Genomic DNA, 17789 nt, shown 5'->3' with positions numbered 1-17789 from the left:
ATGTGTCCCTGAACAAAGGGGGGGGGGGGGCAAAATCAAAAGTAACAGTATCTGGTGTGGTTTTGGCCTGCCATATGAGTTGTGTTATACTCACAGACACCATTCAAACAGTTTTAGAAACTTTGGAGTGTTTTCTATCCAAAGCTAATAATTATATGCATATTCTAGTTTCTGGGCAGTAGTAATAACCAGATTAAATCGGGTACGTTTTTTTTCCGGCTGTGTAAATACTGCCCCCTATCCCTAATAGGTTAAGTACTGCAGTGCATCTCCTCCTCGTGGAGTGCACCAGATTTGCCAGTTCTTGCTGTGAGATGTTACCCCACTCTTCCACCAAGGCACCTGCAAGTTCCCGGACGTTTCTGGGGGGAATGGCCCTAGCCCTCACCCTCCGATACAACAGGTCCCAGACGTGCTCAATGGAATTGAGATCCGGGCACTTCGCTGGCCATGGCAGAACACTAACATTCCTGTCCTGCAGGAAATCACGCGCAGAACGAGCAGTATGGCTGGTGGCATTGTCATACTGGAGGGTCATGTTAGGATGAGCCTGCAGGAAGGGGACCACATGAGGGAGGAGGATGTGTTCCCTGTAATGCACAGCGTTGAGATTGCCTGCAATGACAACAAGCTCAGTCCGATGATGCTGTGACACACCGCCCCAGACCATGACGGACCCTCTCCAGAGTACAGGCCTTGGTGTAACGCTCATTCCTTAGACAATAAACGCGAATCCGACCATCACCCCTGGTGAGACAAAACCGCGACTCATCAGTGAAAAGCACTTTTTGCCAGTCCTGTCTGGTCCAGCGACGGTAGGTTTGTGCCCATAGGCAACGTTGTTGCCGGTGATGTCTGGTGAGGACCTGCCTTAAAACAGGCCTACAAGCCATCAGTCTAGCCTCTCTCGGCCTAATGCAGACAGTCTGAGTACTGATGGAGGGATTGTGCGTTCCTGGTGTAACTCTGGCAGTTGTTGTTGCCATCCTGTGCCTGTCCCGCAGGTGTGATGTTCGGATGTACTGATCCTGTGCTGGTGATACACGTGGTCTGCCGCTGCGAGGACGATCAGCTGTCCGTCCTGTCTCCCTGTAGCGCTGTTTTAGGCTTCTCACAGTACGGACATTGAAATGTATTTCCCTGGCCACATCTGCAGTCCTCATGCCTCCTTGCAGCATGCCTAAGGCACGTTCACGCAGGGACCCTGGGCATCTTTCTTTTGGTGTTTTTCAGAGTCAGTAAAAAGGCCTCTTTAGTGTCCTAAGTTTTCATAACTGTGACCTTATTTTGCCTACCCTCTGTAAGCTGTTAGTGTTTTAACGACCGTTCCACGGGTGCATGTTCATTAATTGTTTATGGTTCATTGAACAAGCATGGGAAACGGTGTTTAAACACTTTACAATGAAGATCTGAAGTTATTTGTATTTTTTCAAGTTATCTTTGAAAGACAGGGTCCTGAAAAAGGGACGTTTCTTTTTTTGCTGAGTTTATCTTCACAACATATTAGACCACCACCTTGTGGTGAAATTGGTGTATTAAAGCATCAGGCAGTGGCAAAAATGTACTCAACAATATTAGTATGACATTAATAATTTTATTGCATCACTTCATTTGATCATTTCAACCCAGGGACAGCCATACTGGGACAATAAAAGATCAGCAACAGACGGGTAAAGATGCAGGTAGAAAATACAGCTAAAAGTAATCGAATTCTGACCAAATAAACATTTCTGAAGCTAATGTACACAATACTTTTGAAGAATCTACATTTGTTATTAAAAACAGTTTATTAAATCATTGACTGAATAGTTAAGCTACTGCATGATATTTTAGGCCTAAAGGACAGAGAAGGATTCTGGAATTTTAGGGCAACCAACCACACTCAAGAAACACAAAGAAGTTCAAGAACATTATTCAAGGGATCGCAGTTGGGGGCAAGATTGAGAATCTAAAATACAGTAGAAAGAAAAAGGATGATTATAACCCATTGTATATCACGACTTCACTCTTCAGAATATTGCAGCAGAATGTAAACACAGATGTTTGTTTACATGGTTTATGGATGCTATTCCCAGTATAGAATAGGGAAATACAGACTAATTCATTTATTTGAATACAGTCAGCGATGTTGTATGTTTACAAAGAGAGCCACATCATTACGTATAACTCTACCATAGAGTTCAATTAAAATAAGTCATGAATGTTCTTCATTTGCAGAAAACACATTTCATTTTTTTAAACCATACAGTATAATACACAGATCGCTGCTTTACAATATGGCTTTTATATTTTTTGGCCTCTTCCTCCATCCAAATGACATAATTCAATGTACAAGTCACAGTTCAAATGTACATTATAAACCTCTTGTGCTTTTCAAAGTATTTTTCACATGAAATGCATTCTCTCACATGTAGGGCCATGGGGGGTTTTCCTGAGCATGATCTCATCACAACAGGAAAAACTCCTGGCCCTACTCATTTCAAATAGAAAAAGTATAACCTATAGTTTTTCCAAATGACTGGGTTCCTCCTGTTCAGGTCAGGCTACCACATAAACCTCTGTACAGCCGGACTATTTGGCCATTGAAAAGTCTTGTTGACGAAGATGTAGAGTGTGGCTGCGTTGACGGCTGTATAGAGCAGGAACTCCAGCACCAGTCTGGTGAGGGAGGGCAGGGGCATGTGGAGGCGGTAGAGCAGGTACGGAACAATAAAGTACCTGAACTCTAGCAGCTTCTGAGGCACTGTGGCCGCCAGCAGACACACCAGGAATGCCAGGATCCAGAACAACGACCGGGATTTCAGAGTGTCCATGAAGTTCCACGCTGCAAACACGTATGCCGGGATGAGAGCAAAACGCACCGCCTCGTGCTTCTGGAAGATCCTCTTCCACACATAGAAGGGGAAGTGTCTGTTGTCAGCCAGGAGGTACTTGTGCACGAAGGTGAACTTCCACACTAGGAGCAGGCAGAGTCCTGTGATCAGTAAGTAGAGCAGTGGCTGCTTCTTGAGGGTCTGGAGGAAGCGGAGAGCTCGGTGGTAGCACAGCGACGTGGGGATGGAGAAGAAGAGGGCAAAGGAGAAGAAGTAGAAGAGCTGAGGGAAGTTGAGACAGGCCTCGTGATTGGTTCTGTCCCCGATTACGATCCCATCATTCAGCACGATGAACGTGATAAAACCCACGGCAACAAGAATGTACGGCCACGCCACTAGCGTCACAGCCTTCACGTGATTGGCTGTGGTCAAGAATTCCAACAGGAAACGCATCACTCTCCTCACCCCACTTACGGAGAAAGGTATCTGACAGGGCGACTTGTCATCCTTCTTCTTCGACTGTTCCGTCCTCCAGGTTTCATCCATCTTGTTGGCCACCACCGTGGCGGCACAGAACGCCACCCAGATGATGTTTGTCTGGCGGAAGAATATGGCGAAGACGCCGAGGAGTGCCGAGGCTTTGTGACAGCCGTACAGGGTCATGAGGTACGTGAAGAGAATGAAGAAAGTAGATCCGGCATCTGTGTAGTAGAGGAAGTTGAAGAAGTAGAGCACGGGGAAGGTGGACAGGGACAGGGCAGAGAGAACTCTGCGGGAGGCAGTCTTAGTCTGAAAGAGAAACCATGGTTGTTATGACTAACAAAATGAATGCAATTGAAGCTTTAAGGGCATTCAATAATTTTTTTCAAGGTCTTAATTTATACCAACATTATTTGCGTAAGGTGAGTAAAAGTTGTACTGGAGCAAAAGCCATGTGTCTACATAAAATCAAAGCTTAGTACAATATAAAAGCACTTTACATATTTTTTGGGTCAAATGTAATATATTTAAACACTAACTTCCTTTTCACCCAAGTTAAAACAAATCATTGACATAGATCCAGAATGAATCCTAACAAAACATTCTAACATATTGCTCAATATACCCAACCTTTACTCCCCCAACCAGATTTGGCTGACAGCACTAAACACAATTAATGAAAAATATACCAAATCACAAATGCTAGTGCACACATTGAAGCTTTCCAGAACAGGAGCTGGCCACCCTTGGGGATGTTATAAAATGTAATAACATTATTACCTTCTCTTTAAGGTGGAGCTTGCAGATGATGAGATAGAGTAGGTAGAGGATGCCACAGTTGAAGAGGAGGTTGATGAAGCGCAGCATTGCGGTAGAACACACTACCTTCCCTGTGAGGTCCACTAGCCACACCACTGGCTTGATCACGCCCACTGACGCCAGGTACAGGCCAGGAAGCGTGGTGATCATTGGGTCCCACTGGAACAACAAAGATAAAGGAAAAATATCCCGTTAAAAGAGCCTCTACTACAGCATTGAATTTAAAAGGGTTCATGTTATTTAAACTAGAGACAGATGCCAAATGGTTTAGTTTTATATAGGGCTATATACCACTGCAGAATTACAATGCTTTTCAGGATTCCGGCATGGTATCCACAATAATGACTAGCGAGTCACTAATCTGTCTGTGTTCATAGTCACAGATGGATTAGCTAAGGGTTAAAAAGTCTAGCTAGCAATCTGTCACAATATTCCAAGGACAAGCGTTGCGTTAATCCAACAAGCAAACAATGTAACAAAATCAAGGAAATTTCATTGACAGAGCAAAATGATACCTCGTTGAACTTCCCGTAGCAGTATTTCTGAGCTTGACGGACGTGAAATATTTCGTCCATGTAGGGCTCCCTTTGCACCCGAGTTATTTTGGAGAACAGGAGACACGAAACCAAAAAGTTGGTGCTGCAGAGAGCAGTGAAAATGTACCCTTCGAATTTCTCCATCTTCACCTAGAAATTCCGAACTAACGCGGAAATCAATCTAAAAATCGCTAGATACTTATATATGGTGTACGCAACATACGTTTAATTTCATGTTAACTACGGATGAAATGTATATAAAATGACAATAAAATTACAGATATTTTAATCTAGCTAAAACGCGAACGGAAGAGTTACATTTTTTGACAGTTTGGTGGTCCCGTCAGTGGAAGGTAGTCCGTACAGAAGCTGTTTTAAAATTCTAAGTTCCTATCAGTATCACTTCACAAATTATTGAATTGCTTCTTTGTTGTACAATCGTTTTAAAAATGCGAGCATATATCTAATATATTTTATTTCATAAGTATTGACAATTATTAGGTACAGCATAAATATTTTTTGTCGTGTAAAACCGGAACCTTTCAGATTATTTGTGTTACTTTGTTTTTGTTCCCTGTGTATTTCATTTTTTTAACCACGTGAGATGGTCTAACTGAAATGTTGGAGTCTTTTTTTTATCCACAAATTCGTTTTTCTTCAGTTATGTATTCAACTCAAGAATTGGAACTCTTTCCTGATCGTACTGTAACTCAGTTACTATTCAAAGATGTCAAAAACGCTGCAGAATTGAGGAAAAATGCCATGGAAGGAAAGATTAATGGTGCCTTGATAAACCCGTCTATGGTGAGACAATGTAGCTAGCTAGCTAGAAATGTTGGTTTGATATAATGTATGAATGCTTGACTGAAGTTGATGTAATGATCCACAAACGGATTATTTGAAATGTTTGCAGATAGTGAACCCCTTCCAAGTGCTAGTGGCAGCAAACAAGGCAGTCCATTTACATAGTACTGGAAAAATGAAGACAAGGAGTTTATATTCCGAAATCATCTACAACCTTTCACCCACTAATAATGTAAGTAGCCTCTAAATGTATCTCACACACACATATATGTTGACACTCCTTTCAAAGTAATATCCCATCCCAATGTCTTTCACACATGTTTTCCTTTAGATTTCAGAGGCCTTCAAGAGGTTTGGGATGTCAGACAGTGACAGTGCTGTTCTCATAGTTCTAGTCCATCTCAAAGAGGAGACGCAGCACATGACTGACATCATTGCCAAGGTGGATGGACAACAGATCCCAATTGAAGATGTCTCCATGTTGACCGACACTGCTAAGGTCAAAAAGGTTGGTCATGTTTTTCTTTCACACTAATATAATATATACAGTGCCTTCAGAAAGTATTCAGACCCCTATTCTTTTTCAATCCTCAGCAATCTACATACAATACCCCATAATGACAAAGTGAGAACAGGTTTATTAAAAGTCAAAAACATAAATACCTTGTTTTCATAAGTATTCAGACCCTTTGCTATGAGTCTCAAAATTGAGCACAGGTACATCCTGTTTCCATTGATCATCCTTGAGATCCTACAACTTGATTGGAGTCCACCTGGGGTAAATTCATTTGATTGGACATGATTTGGAAAGGTACACACCTGTCTATATAAGGTCCCACAGTTGACAGGGCATGTCAGAGCAAAAACCAAGCCATGAAGTCGAAGGAATTGTCCGTAGAGCTCTGAGGCAGGATTGTGTCGAGGCACAGATAAGGGGATGGGTACCAAAAAATGTCTGCAGCATTGAAGGTCCCCAAGCACGCAGTGGCCTCCATCATTCTTAAATGGAAGAAGTTTGGAATCACAAAGACTCTTCCTAGAGCTGCCTGGCCAAACTGAGCAATCTGGGGAGAAGGACCTTGGTCAGGGAGGTGACCAAGAACCCGATGGTCACTCTGACAGAGCTCCAGAGTTCCTTTGTGGAGATGGGAGAACCTTCCAGAAAGACAATAATTTCTGCAGCACTCCACCAATCTGGCCTTTATGGTAGAGTGGTCAGATGGAAGCTATTCCTCAGTAAAAGGCACGTGACAGGCCGCTTGGAGTTTGTCAAAAGACACCTAAATGACAAGATTCTCTGTCTGATGAAACCAACATTGAACTCTTTGGCATGGAGGAAACCTGGCACCATCCCTACGGTGAAGCATGGTGGTGGCAGCATCATGCTGTGGGGATGTTTTTCAGGGACTGGGAGACTAGTCAGGATCGAGGGAAAGATGAACAGAACAAAGTACAGAGAGATCCTTGATGAAAACCTGCTCCAGAGTGCTCAGGACCTCAGACTGGGGCAAAAGTTCACCTTCCACCCGGGCAACGATCCTAAGCACACAGCCAAAACAATGCAGGAGTGGCTTGCGTCTCTTAGTGTCCTTGAGTGGCCCAGCCAGAGCCCGGAATTGAACCCGATCGAACATCTCTGGACAGACCTGAAAAATAGCTGTGTAGCGGCGCTCCCCATCCAACCTGACAGAGCTTGAGAAGATCTGCAGAGAAGAATGGGAGAAACTCCCCAAATACAGGTGTGCCAAGCTTGTAGCATCATACCCAAGAAGACTCGAGCGTGTAATCACTGCTAAAGGTGCAACAAAGTACTGAATAAAGGGTCTGAATACGTATGTAAATGTGATATTTATGTTTTTTTTTAAATATATTTGCAAACAAAGCAAAAACAGGTTTTCAGAAATGTCATTGATGAGGGGAAAAAACAATTGAACACATTTTAGAATAAGGCTGTAACATAACAAAATGTGGAAGTTAAGGGGTCTGAATATCTGTATGTATTTGAAAGAAATGGCAGACATTTTGCCAAATGTACGTCTCTGTAAACGTGTTTTGTTATGGGCTTGTGATGTTGCAATGGCAAGTACATTTTTTCTATACCTTGTCAAAGCCTTTTTCAACTCCATTCATATGACTCATTTCACTGATACTGACAGTGTCAGAAATGACTGAAATGTTTTCCAATTAGTACTTTTGGAGAGTGAAGAACTAAAGTGTCACCAACTGATTTTTAAATGCACTTTTGGGATGGAACCTTGCGTAAGTACAGTTTTATCTAAGCAATACTGAAGCTCTTTTGGGAAATGTAGATGTGGAGTGGCCCCTCTCGGTATTGAGCAGGGATGCAAACTAGTCACCTTTCGGCGAAATTCGCAGTTTTGAATCCAAAATAGGTGACCTACAGTGAAGATCTGATGAGAAAAGTTTGGGAGAGGGGCTTTGGATCACTACTGGCTGTAATCGAACGAGTGATGCGTGTTTGTATGCGAGTGAGTGATGCCTGTTTGGAGCAATTCTGGCTGTGTCCAAGGCTCACCCAATCGTTCACATTACAAAAGAATGCAGCATGTGACTGAAGAGCGAAGAGACAACCAACTTGCTAGTTGCAGCATCAGCGCTCGCTCTGGAAATACAGCAGAGGGTGGAAAGGCAGTTTGCCAGTTACAGCAGCACGTCCCCTGAACGATAACGAAGAGGTAGGTGAGAAGCCTGACCACGGAGACAGGGGTGAGAAGGTGTTGAAGCATACTTCATGAGCTGTAACCGAAAAACAACTGGCATTTGGAAAGTTTGAGGTGAGGGAGAAGGTGTGGTGGAACAAGAATTGTTAGCATTGTTAAGTATCTTGCCAGCTGGATCGAATTCAAATTTCAAATCAAATGTATTTTTATATAGCCCTTCGTACATCAGCTGATATCTCAAAGTGCTGTACAGAAACCCAGCCTAAAACCCCAAACAGCAAGCAAAGCATGTGAAAGAAGCACGGTGGCTAGGAAAAACTCCCTAGGAAAAACTCCCTAGAAAGGCCAAAAACCTAGGAAGAAACCTAGAGAGGAACCAGGCTATGAGGGGTGGCCAGTCCTCTTCTGGCTGTGCAGGGTGGATATTATAACAGAACATGGTCAAGATGTTAAAATGTTCATAAATGACCAGCATGGTCAAATAATAATAATCATAGTAGTTGTCGAGGGTGCAACAAGCACGTCCGGTGAACAGGTCAGGGTTCCATAGCCGCAGGCAGAACAGTTGAAACTGGAGCAGCAGCACGGCCAGGTGGACTGGGGACAGCAAGGAGTCATCATACCAGGTAGTCCTGAGGCATGATCCTAGGGCTCAGGTCCTCCGAGAGAAAGACAGAAAGAGAGAATTAGACAGAGCATATTTAAATTCACACAGGACACCGGATAAGACAAGAGAAATACTCCAGATGTAACAGACTGACCCTAGCCCCCCGACACATAAACTACTGCAGCATAAATACTGGAGGCTGAGACAGGAGGGATCAGAAGACACTGTGGCCCCATCCGATGATACCCCCGGACAGGGCCAAACAGGCAGGATATAACCCCACCCACTTTGCCAAAGCACAGCCCCCACACCACTAGAGGGATGTCTCCAACCACCAACTTACCGTCCTAAGACAAGGCCGAGTATAGCCCACAACGATCTCCGCCATGGCACAACCCAAGGGGGGGGGGCGCCAACCCAGACAGGAAGACCACGTCAGTGACTCAACCCACTCAAGTGACGCACCCCTCCCATGGACGGCATGGAAGAACACCAGTAAGCCAGTGACTCAGCCCCTGTAAAAGGGTTAGAGGCAGAGAATCCCAGTGGAAAGAGGGGAACCGGCAAGGCAGAGACAGCAAGGGCGGTTCGTTGCTCCAGCCTTTCCGTTCACCTTCACACTCCTGGGCCAGACTATACTTAATCATAGGACCTACTGAAGAGATAAGTCTTCAGTAAAGACTTAAAGGTTGAGACTGAGTCTGCGTCTCTCACATTGGTAGGCAGACCATTCCATAAAAATGGAGCTCTATAGGAGAAAGCCCTACCTCCAGCCGTTTGCTTAGAAATTCTAGGGACAATTAGGAGGCCTGCGTCTTGTGACCGTAGCGTACGTGTAGGTATGTACGGCAGGACCAAATCGGAAAGATAGGTAGGAGCAAGCCCATGTAATGCTTTGTAGGTTAGCAGTAAAACCTTGAAATCAGCCCTTGCCTTAACAGGAAGCCAGTGTAGGGAGGCTAGCACTGGAGTAATATGATCACATTTTTTGGTTCTAGTCAGGATTCTAGCAGCCGTATTTAGCACTAACTGAAGTTTATTTAGTGCTTTATCCGTTAGGTTAGGTGGTTAACTGATTTTTGTCCTCTGACGTCCTTGGGTAGGCAGAGGCAGTCTGGAAGGGCATCGAGGAATCTTTGGGTTGTCTGAGAATTTATAGCACGACTTTTAATGCTCCTTGGTTGGGGTCTGAGCAGATTATTTGTTGCAATTGCAAACGTAATAAAATGGTGGTCCGATAGTCCAGGATTATGAGGAAAAACATTAAGATCCACAACATTTATTCCATGGGACAAAACTAGGTCCAGAGTATGACTGTGGCAGTGAGTAGGTCCAGAGACATGTTGGACAAAACCCACTGAGTCGATGATGGCTCCGAAAGCCTTTTGGAGTGGGTCTGTGGACTTTTCCATGTGAATGTTAAAGTCACCAAAAATTTGAATATTATCTGCTATGACTACAAGATCCGATAGGAATTCAGGGAACTCCGTGAGGAACACTGCATATGGCCCAGGAGGCCTGTAAACAGTAGCTATAAAAAGTGAGTGAGTAGGCTGCATAGATTTCATTACTAGAAGCTCAAAAGACGAAAACGTCATTGTTTTTTTTTTTTGTAAATTGAAATTTGCTATCGTAAATGTTAGCAACACCTCCGCCTTTGCCGGATGCACGGGGGGTATGGTCACTAGTGTAACCAGGGGGTGAGGCCTCATTTAACACAGTAAATTCATCAGGCTTAAGCCATGTTTCAGTCAGGCCAATCACATCAAGATTATTATCAGTGATTAGTTCATTGACTATAACTGCCTTGGAAGTGAGGGATCTAACATTAAGTAACCCAATTTTGAGATGTGAGGTATCACAATCTCTTTCAATAATGGCAGGAATGGAGGAGGTCTTTATACTAGTGAGATTGCTAAAGCGAACACCGCCATTTTTAATTTTGCCCAACCTAGATCGAGGCACAGACACGGTCTCAATGGGGAAAGCTGAGCTGACTACGCTGACTGTGCTAGTGGCAGACTCCACTAAGCTGGCAGGCTGGCTAACAGCCTGCTGCCTGGCCTGCACCCTATTTCATTGTGGAGCTTGAGGAGTTAGAGCCCTGTCTATGTTCGTAGATAAGATGAGAGCACCCCTCCAGCTAGGATGGAGTCCGTCACTCCTCAACAGGCCAGGCTTGGTCCTGTTTGTGGGTGAGTCCCAGAAAGAGGGCCAATTATCTACAAATTCTATATTTTGGGAGGGGCAGAGAACAGTTTTCAACCAGCGATTGAGTTGTGAGACTCTGCTGTAGAGCTCATCACTCCCCCTAACTGGGAGGGGGCCAGAGACAATTAATCGATGCCGACACATCTTTCTAGCTGATTTACACGCTGAAGCTATGTTGCGCTTGGTGACCTCTGACTGTTTCATCCTAACATGGTGCCGACGTGGATAACAATATCTCTATACTCTCTACACTCGCCAGTTTTAGCTTTAGCCAGCACCGTCTTTAGATTAGCCTTAACGTCGGTAGCCCTGCCCCCTGGTAAACAGTGTATGATCGCTGGATGATTAGTTTTAAGTCTAATACTGCGTGTAATGGAGTCGCCAATGACTAGGGTTTTCAATTTGTCAGAGCTAATGGTGGGAGCCGTCGGCGTCTCAGACCCCACAATGGGAGGAGTAGAGACCAGAGAAGTCTTGGCCTCCGACTCGCTTAATGGGGAGAACCGGTTGAAAGTTTCTGTCGGCTGAATAAGCGACACCGGTTGAGCATTCCTACAGCGTTTCCCTCCAGAAGCCATGAGAAAGTTGTCCGGCTGCGGGGACCGTGCGAGGGGGTTTATACTAACGTTACTATCTGTACTTACTGGTGGCACAGACGCTGTTTCATCCTTTCCTACACTGAAATTACCCTTGCCTAACGATTGCGTCTGAAGCTGGGCTTGCAGCACAGCTATCCTTGCCGTAAGGCGAGCGTTCTCCTGTATATTATAAGTACAACGACTGCAATTAGAAGGCATCATGTTAATGTTACTTAGCTTCGGCTGTTTGAAGTCCTGACGAACCATGTCCAGATAAAACCTCCGGGGTGAAAAAGTTGAATGAAAAAAGTTGAGTGAGGGAAAAAGTACAAATATGAATGAAAAAAGTTGAGTGAGGGGAAAAAGTAAAAATATACGGTAATGAAAAAGCAAAAAACCGTCAGGTAGCAAAGTAAGATCGGCAACAAAACGCACAGCAGCGTAAACAAGTCTGCAAGTTGTGACCGGAAACAGGAAACCGAATTCTCCGTTAGCTAGCCAGAGAAATGTTGAGGAACATTATCCAATTTAGCTGATCAAATTATTGAGTTTATTGTGTGAAAATTAGCTGACTAATAAAGTCAGACAGCTAGCTAGCTAACGTTACACCATCAGATGAGCTAACGTTAGTAACCTAACCAATTCACTATAGTATTAACTGGTATACGACTCCTTGTCGTTCCTGAAGTTATAACGCCTTAGTTGCTTACTGGACCCTGACAATCTGTGTGAAATGTTAACTAGCTAACAAACTATCTGTGAACCAATGTATTCTACAATATGTGGTTAATTTTCAGAATGAGAGAATTGGGTGTAAATGAGGCGTTGCTTCTTAAACAAGTGGTTTCAGGGATCAAGTGTAGCTGGAGCTGGGCCTGGCTGTCACGACTTCCGTCGGAGTCGTCCCTCACCTTGTTCGTTCGGCGGTCTTCTAGCCATCGACGCTCCACTTTTCATTTTCCATTTGTTTTGTCTTGTTTTCCTGCACACCTGGTTTACATCTCCTCATAATTACTATGTGTATTTAGCCCTCTGTTCCCTCCATGTCTGTGTGGGGTATTGTTTGTTGTCAGGTTGGCATGCTTCCGGCTGGTTTGCGCCGGGTTTTGTTTTACACCCGTGCTTTGTGGCAGCCGGTACTTTGTACTTGGTTATTGTACTTTGTGCTGTCTCACTTGTTCTTTGGGCATTTGTTTTTGTGACGCGGTTGCGTTCTGTTCAAAATATTGCCTCAGTAAAGTGCTTTGTTCACTCATCTCTGCTCTCCTGCGCCTGACTTCCATGCACCAGCTACACCCAGCATTGACACTGGCTTAAGCTGGATGCCACTATCGAGGTGAAAGAAACGCCACACACTTTCCTTCTTTCAATACAATGTATTAAAAGGGGTATGCCAGGTGTACTCTCTGCCTGAAAGAGATAAATTATGCCAACAAAGGGTTAGAGGTCGACCGATTATGATTTTTCTACGCCGATACCTATTATTGAAGGACCAAACAAGCTGATACCGATTAATCAGCCGATTTCTTTTTTTCCATTTTTTTATTTTTATTATTATTATTATTTTTTTTTTATTATTATTATTCCTATTTATTATTATTTTTTTTTTACAATTTTTTATTTATTTATTTGTGATAATGACAATTACAACAATACTGAATGAACACTTATTTTAACTTAATATAATACATCAATAAAAACAATTTAGCCTCAAATAAATAATGAAACATGTTCAATTTGGTTTAAATAATGCAAAAACAAAGTGTTGGAGAAGAAAGTAAAAGTGCAATATGTGCCATGTAAGAAAGCTAACGTTTAAGTTCCTTGCTCAGAACATGGGAACATATGAAAGCTGGTGGTTCCTTTTAACATGAGTCTTCAATATTCCCAGTTAAGAAGTTTTAGGTTGTAGTTATTATAGGAATTATAGGACTATTTCTCTCTGTACGATTTGTATTTCATATACCTTTGACTATTGGATGTTCTTATAGGCACTTTAGTATTGCCAGTGTAACAGTATAGCTTCCGTCCCTCTCCTCGCTCCTACCTGGGCTCGAACCAGGAACACATCGACAACAGCCACCCTCGAAGCAGCGTTACCCATGTAGAGCAAGGGGAAAAACTACTCCAAGTCTCAGAGCGAGTGACGTTTGAAATGTTATTAGCGCGCACCCGCTAACTAGCTAGCCGTTTCACATCGGTTACACCAGCCTAATCTTGGGAGTTGACAGGCTTGAAGTCATAAACAGCGCAATGCTTGAAGCACAGCGAAGAGCTGCTGGCAAAACGCACGAAAGTGCTGTTTGAATGAATGCTTACGAGCCTGCTGCTGCCTACCACCGCCCAGTCAGACTCCTCTATCAAATCATAGACTTAATTATAACATAATAACACACAGAAATACGAGCCTTTGGTCATTAATATGGTCGAATCCGGAAACTATCATCTCGAAAACAAAACGTTTTTCCTTGCAGTGAAATACGGAACCGTTCCGTATTTTATCTAACGGGTGGCATCCCTAAGTCTAAATATTCCTGTTACATTGCACAACCTTCAATGTTATGTGAAATTAGTTCACAACGAGCCAGGCAGCCCAAACTGTTGCATATACCCTGACTCTGCGTGCAATGAACCCAAGAGAAGTGACACAATTCCACCTGGTTAATATTGCCTGCTAACCTGGATTTCTTTTAGCTAAATATGCAGGTTTAAAAATATATACTTCTGTGTATTAATTTTAAGAAAGGCATTGATGTTTATGGTTAGGTACAGTCGTGCAACGATTGTGCTTTTTTCGCAAATGCACTTTTGTTAAATCGTCCCATGTTTGGGGAAGTCAGCTGTCTTTGTTAAGAAGAAATAATCTTCACAGTTCGCAACGAGCCAGGCGGCCCAAGCTGCTGCATATACCTTGACTCTGTTGCAAGAGAAGTGACACATTTTCCCTAGTTAAAAGAAATTAATGTTAGCAGGCAATATTAACTAAATATGCAGGTTGAAAAATATATACTTGTGTATTGATTTTAAGAAAGGCATTGATGTTTATGGTTGGAGCAACGTGTACCTAAGCGATTATATGCAACGCAGGACAGGCTAGATAAACTAGTAATATCATCAACCATGTGTAGTTAACTAGTGATTATGATTGATTGATTGTTTTTTATAAGATAAGTTTAATGCTAGCTAGCAACTTACCTTGGCTTCTTACTGCATTTGCGTAACAGGCAGGCTCCTCGTGGAGTGCAATGTAAAGCAGGTGGTTAGAGCGTTGGACTAGTTAACCGTAAGGTTGCAAGATTGAATCCCCGAGCTGACAAGGTAAAAATCTGTCATTCTGCCCCTGAACAAGGCAGTTAACCCACCGTTCCTAGGCCATCATTGAAAATAAGAATGTGTTCTTAACTGACTTGCCTAGTTAAATAAAGGTGTAAAAAAAAAAAATTGGCTTCCAAAAATACCGATTTCCGATTTGTTATGAAAACTTGAAATCGGCCCTAATTAATCGGCCATTCCGATTAATCGGTCGACCTCAACAAAGGGTATCATGTTCTGCTGGCACATTGTAGAACAGATGTCCACAGGCAGAAAGTGTAGAATGTAATACAGTGCAGTGCAGCCCAAAGATATTGCTTTTGTTGTGTTGAACTTGATAGTTACACTTTTGTGTGAGTGAGGGGGAGTATTAAATGTTTTACTCTGTGAATGTTATTTTTGCACACGTAGCTTTGTGCACTTGATCAATATCTACTATAGTGGCCACGACAATACAGCAAAAATAGAATTGTTTGTTTCATTCTATTTCTACTTTAAGATGTTTTTTCCCAAGTGCAATATTTAGATGTGTGTGTGGTCACACACTTTCTATTATAAAGGCTGTCATGGCTAACTGCAATATTAGTGTATTGTTTTTTTTTTTTAATCAAGACTTGAGTGTCATATGCAGTAAGTCTAGGCAACAAATAACATTGGATTGCTTTCTTCACATTTTTTAGCTGTGAGTTTCATTCACATTAACCACTTTTTATTTTACACACAGAGACTGATCTTGTAGATCATATTCTTTGTTGTTTAATTAGTTAAAACTAATTAACTAACTTAAAATGTGTTAATTAGTTTTGCATGTTTCAGTGGAACAATAAAAAAAGTGTCACCTTTTTGGGCCCTCAACAGTTGACATCCCTGATTGAGACTCGTCAATACACAAACGCTCCCTGAGATAAACGTGTCTGTTCTTTTTGTAACGATGGATCCATTAAAACAGAAGCTCATGCCTTGCTTTACTGTAGGTTACACAGCGACATTAGGAATGATCTATTAAGTCAACTGTCAAGCCGGAATAAACATTTTAATGTTCTAGATGAAAATAATAAATTGTGTGATTCTATCAGGTAACGATAATGTAAATGATTGCACCAAAGCCTGCCACCTTATCCTCCAATAGAGACTTTTCTTTTTAAGGACCTAAACGTCCTTTTATCTGCTGCATCTGCATACATGTGTATAGATTACGTAATGTATAATAACTGATACCAATAATGTATAGATTATGTCATGTATTATAAATGACTCCAAATGAAATATTGTACCATGTTTGACTGACTGCTTTTAGTGTCTCAACTCTCTTTGACTGGTCCACAATGTCTTTTTTTAAGTCTGTATTTTGTACTGTAAGCTATTGTGTCATTGTGGAGTGACACTTTTAATACATATTTCTAACTGATGCTCTTGTTTTCTTTCTCCAGCTGTACAAAACCACACCCCAGGAGGATACGTGTCTACTGGACGCTGTTGTCTGCAGGATGGCAACCAAAGATGTCATGTAGCTCAGCAAGAAGACATGGCAGCAAATGGAACCATTCATGTTATATCATTTTTTGTTGTTGTTGAGGGTTTCATATTGATGTTGTTGCACAATGTCATAAATCAAATGTTTTCCTCCTCGAATATGTTATTAAACATGTTTATTTTTAGTTTTCGTATGACTGTTAATTTACACATCAGCAGTGTTGACTCTGGTTAGAAAGTGACATACGTAGGAGTACCAACCTTAGTGGTTAGTGACTATAGCTAGGTTCCCATCCAATTGGCTACAGATTTTCATGCAAATACTGTAAAATCTGCATAAAAACTATATGCATATTTCCCCATCAGAGATGTTTTATCAAATTGACTTGTTGCGGAGAGGTGGTGTAGTGCACATAAAAATAACTTTTGCGTTTAAATTCACATGTACCCAATAAAACATGTCGATGGATTGCCATCGCATTTTCAACTCAACTGATGGTTTAGTCACAAAAAAATGCATTATATAGCGAATGTGCCCACCATTATGGCCACCCTGGCCTTGGTACTGCGCTCTAGCCCACAGTTCGCATATATAGTGCGGGTATTGTCTCCATGATGAGATTTTTATGGGCAAATTAGCAAAATTATTTGTCAAATGGCAGCCAAGCATCGATCATCATGTCACCAGAATAAGACCCTGGATATTTATTGGAAAGGAGCGTCAATCTCATCACTGTGCACTTTCACTACCCTGTTAAATTCATTTATTTAATCTGTAGCCTGACACCTTGATCACACCGACAGTGTTGTTGCATTTTGGTACACCAGAAAGATCTGATTGTAATTAAATCTTTCTGGCCATGTCTAGACTTGACAGTTAATGCAGTTTTTGTATTCTGATAATAGAATTACAAACATCATGCATCTACACCTACATTTAAATGTGTCTGCCTTGTCCACATTGTGTCCGGAATCAGATTCCCTTTTGCTGCGCTATATCCAAAAGCCAGTAAGCATTGCAAACGGTGGCAAATATGAGGTGGCATAGGCAACATTTTATAAGAGCCCTGAATGCTGATTGGCTGACAGCCGTGGTATATCAGACCGTATACCACAAGTATGACAAAACATTTATTTTTACTGCTCTAGTTATGATGGTAGCCAGTTTATAATAGCAATAAGGCACCTCGGGGGTTTGTGGTATATGGTCAATATACCACAGCTAAGGGCTGTGTCCGGCACTCCGCGATGCGTCGTGCATAAGAACAGCCCTTAGCCGTGGTATATTGGCCATATACCACACCCTCTCGTGCATTTTTGCTTATTTATAACAATCTTTATAACTCTAGCCAAACAAAAATGAGTTTTTCTAAATATAAGCCAGGTGGCTAGCGTTTGAGGCCAGCAAACACATTCCTCACACGATAACCAATGTGCAAAAACTGTTTGAATCAACATTGTTTCCAACTAAAAAT

At 42.3% G+C, this 17789-nt stretch overlaps 2 protein-coding genes across 2 annotated transcripts; one reads left to right on the top strand and one right to left on the bottom strand.

The window, feature by feature from the left end:
• Positions 1 to 2241: 2241 nt before the first annotated feature.
• Positions 2242 to 4992, bottom strand: alg10 (ALG10 alpha-1,2-mannosyltransferase). Its single transcript, XM_014152771.3, has 3 exons — positions 4628 to 4992; positions 4074 to 4271; positions 2242 to 3602 (listed from the first exon to the last, which is right to left on the bottom strand). Exons 1-3 carry the CDS (start codon positions 4790 to 4792, stop codon positions 2544 to 2546), a joined length of 1422 nt encoding a protein of 473 aa, XP_014008246.1. The 5' UTR covers positions 4793 to 4992; the 3' UTR covers positions 2242 to 2543.
• Positions 4993 to 5246: 254 nt separating this feature from the next.
• tprkb (Tp53rk binding protein) lies at positions 5247 to 16498 on the top strand. Its single transcript, NM_001146530.1, is given in 4 exon segments — positions 5247 to 5452; positions 5562 to 5684; positions 5784 to 5960; positions 16272 to 16498. Coding segments are annotated over 4 exon segments (567 nt in total). The 5' UTR covers positions 5247 to 5266; the 3' UTR covers positions 16353 to 16498.
• Positions 16499 to 17789: the final 1291 nt, after the last annotated feature.

The sequence above is a fragment of the Salmo salar genome, chromosome 17 (genome assembly GCF_965601325.2).
Source record: "Salmo salar chromosome 17, fSalSal1, whole genome shotgun sequence".
NCBI classification, from domain to species: Eukaryota; Metazoa; Chordata; class Actinopteri; order Salmoniformes; family Salmonidae; genus Salmo; species Salmo salar.
The sequence above is the reverse complement of the archived record's forward strand: the minus strand, read 5'-3'. Positions and strand labels throughout refer to the sequence as shown.

Bases quoted from the DNA above. Each gene is read 5' to 3' on its own strand.
- alg10 (XM_014152771.3), bottom strand. From the start codon at position 4,792: ATGGAGAAATTCGAAGGGTACATTTTCACTGCTCTCTGCAGCACCAAC. The intron at 4,272-4,627 runs GTATCATTTTGC...TTGTTGTTCCAG, and splicing joins GCTACGGGAAGTTCAACGAG to TGGGACCCAATGATCACCAC. The intron at 3,603-4,073 runs GTAATAATGTTA...TTTCTCTTTCAG, and splicing joins AGCTCCACCTTAAAGAGAAG to ACTAAGACTGCCTCCCGCAG.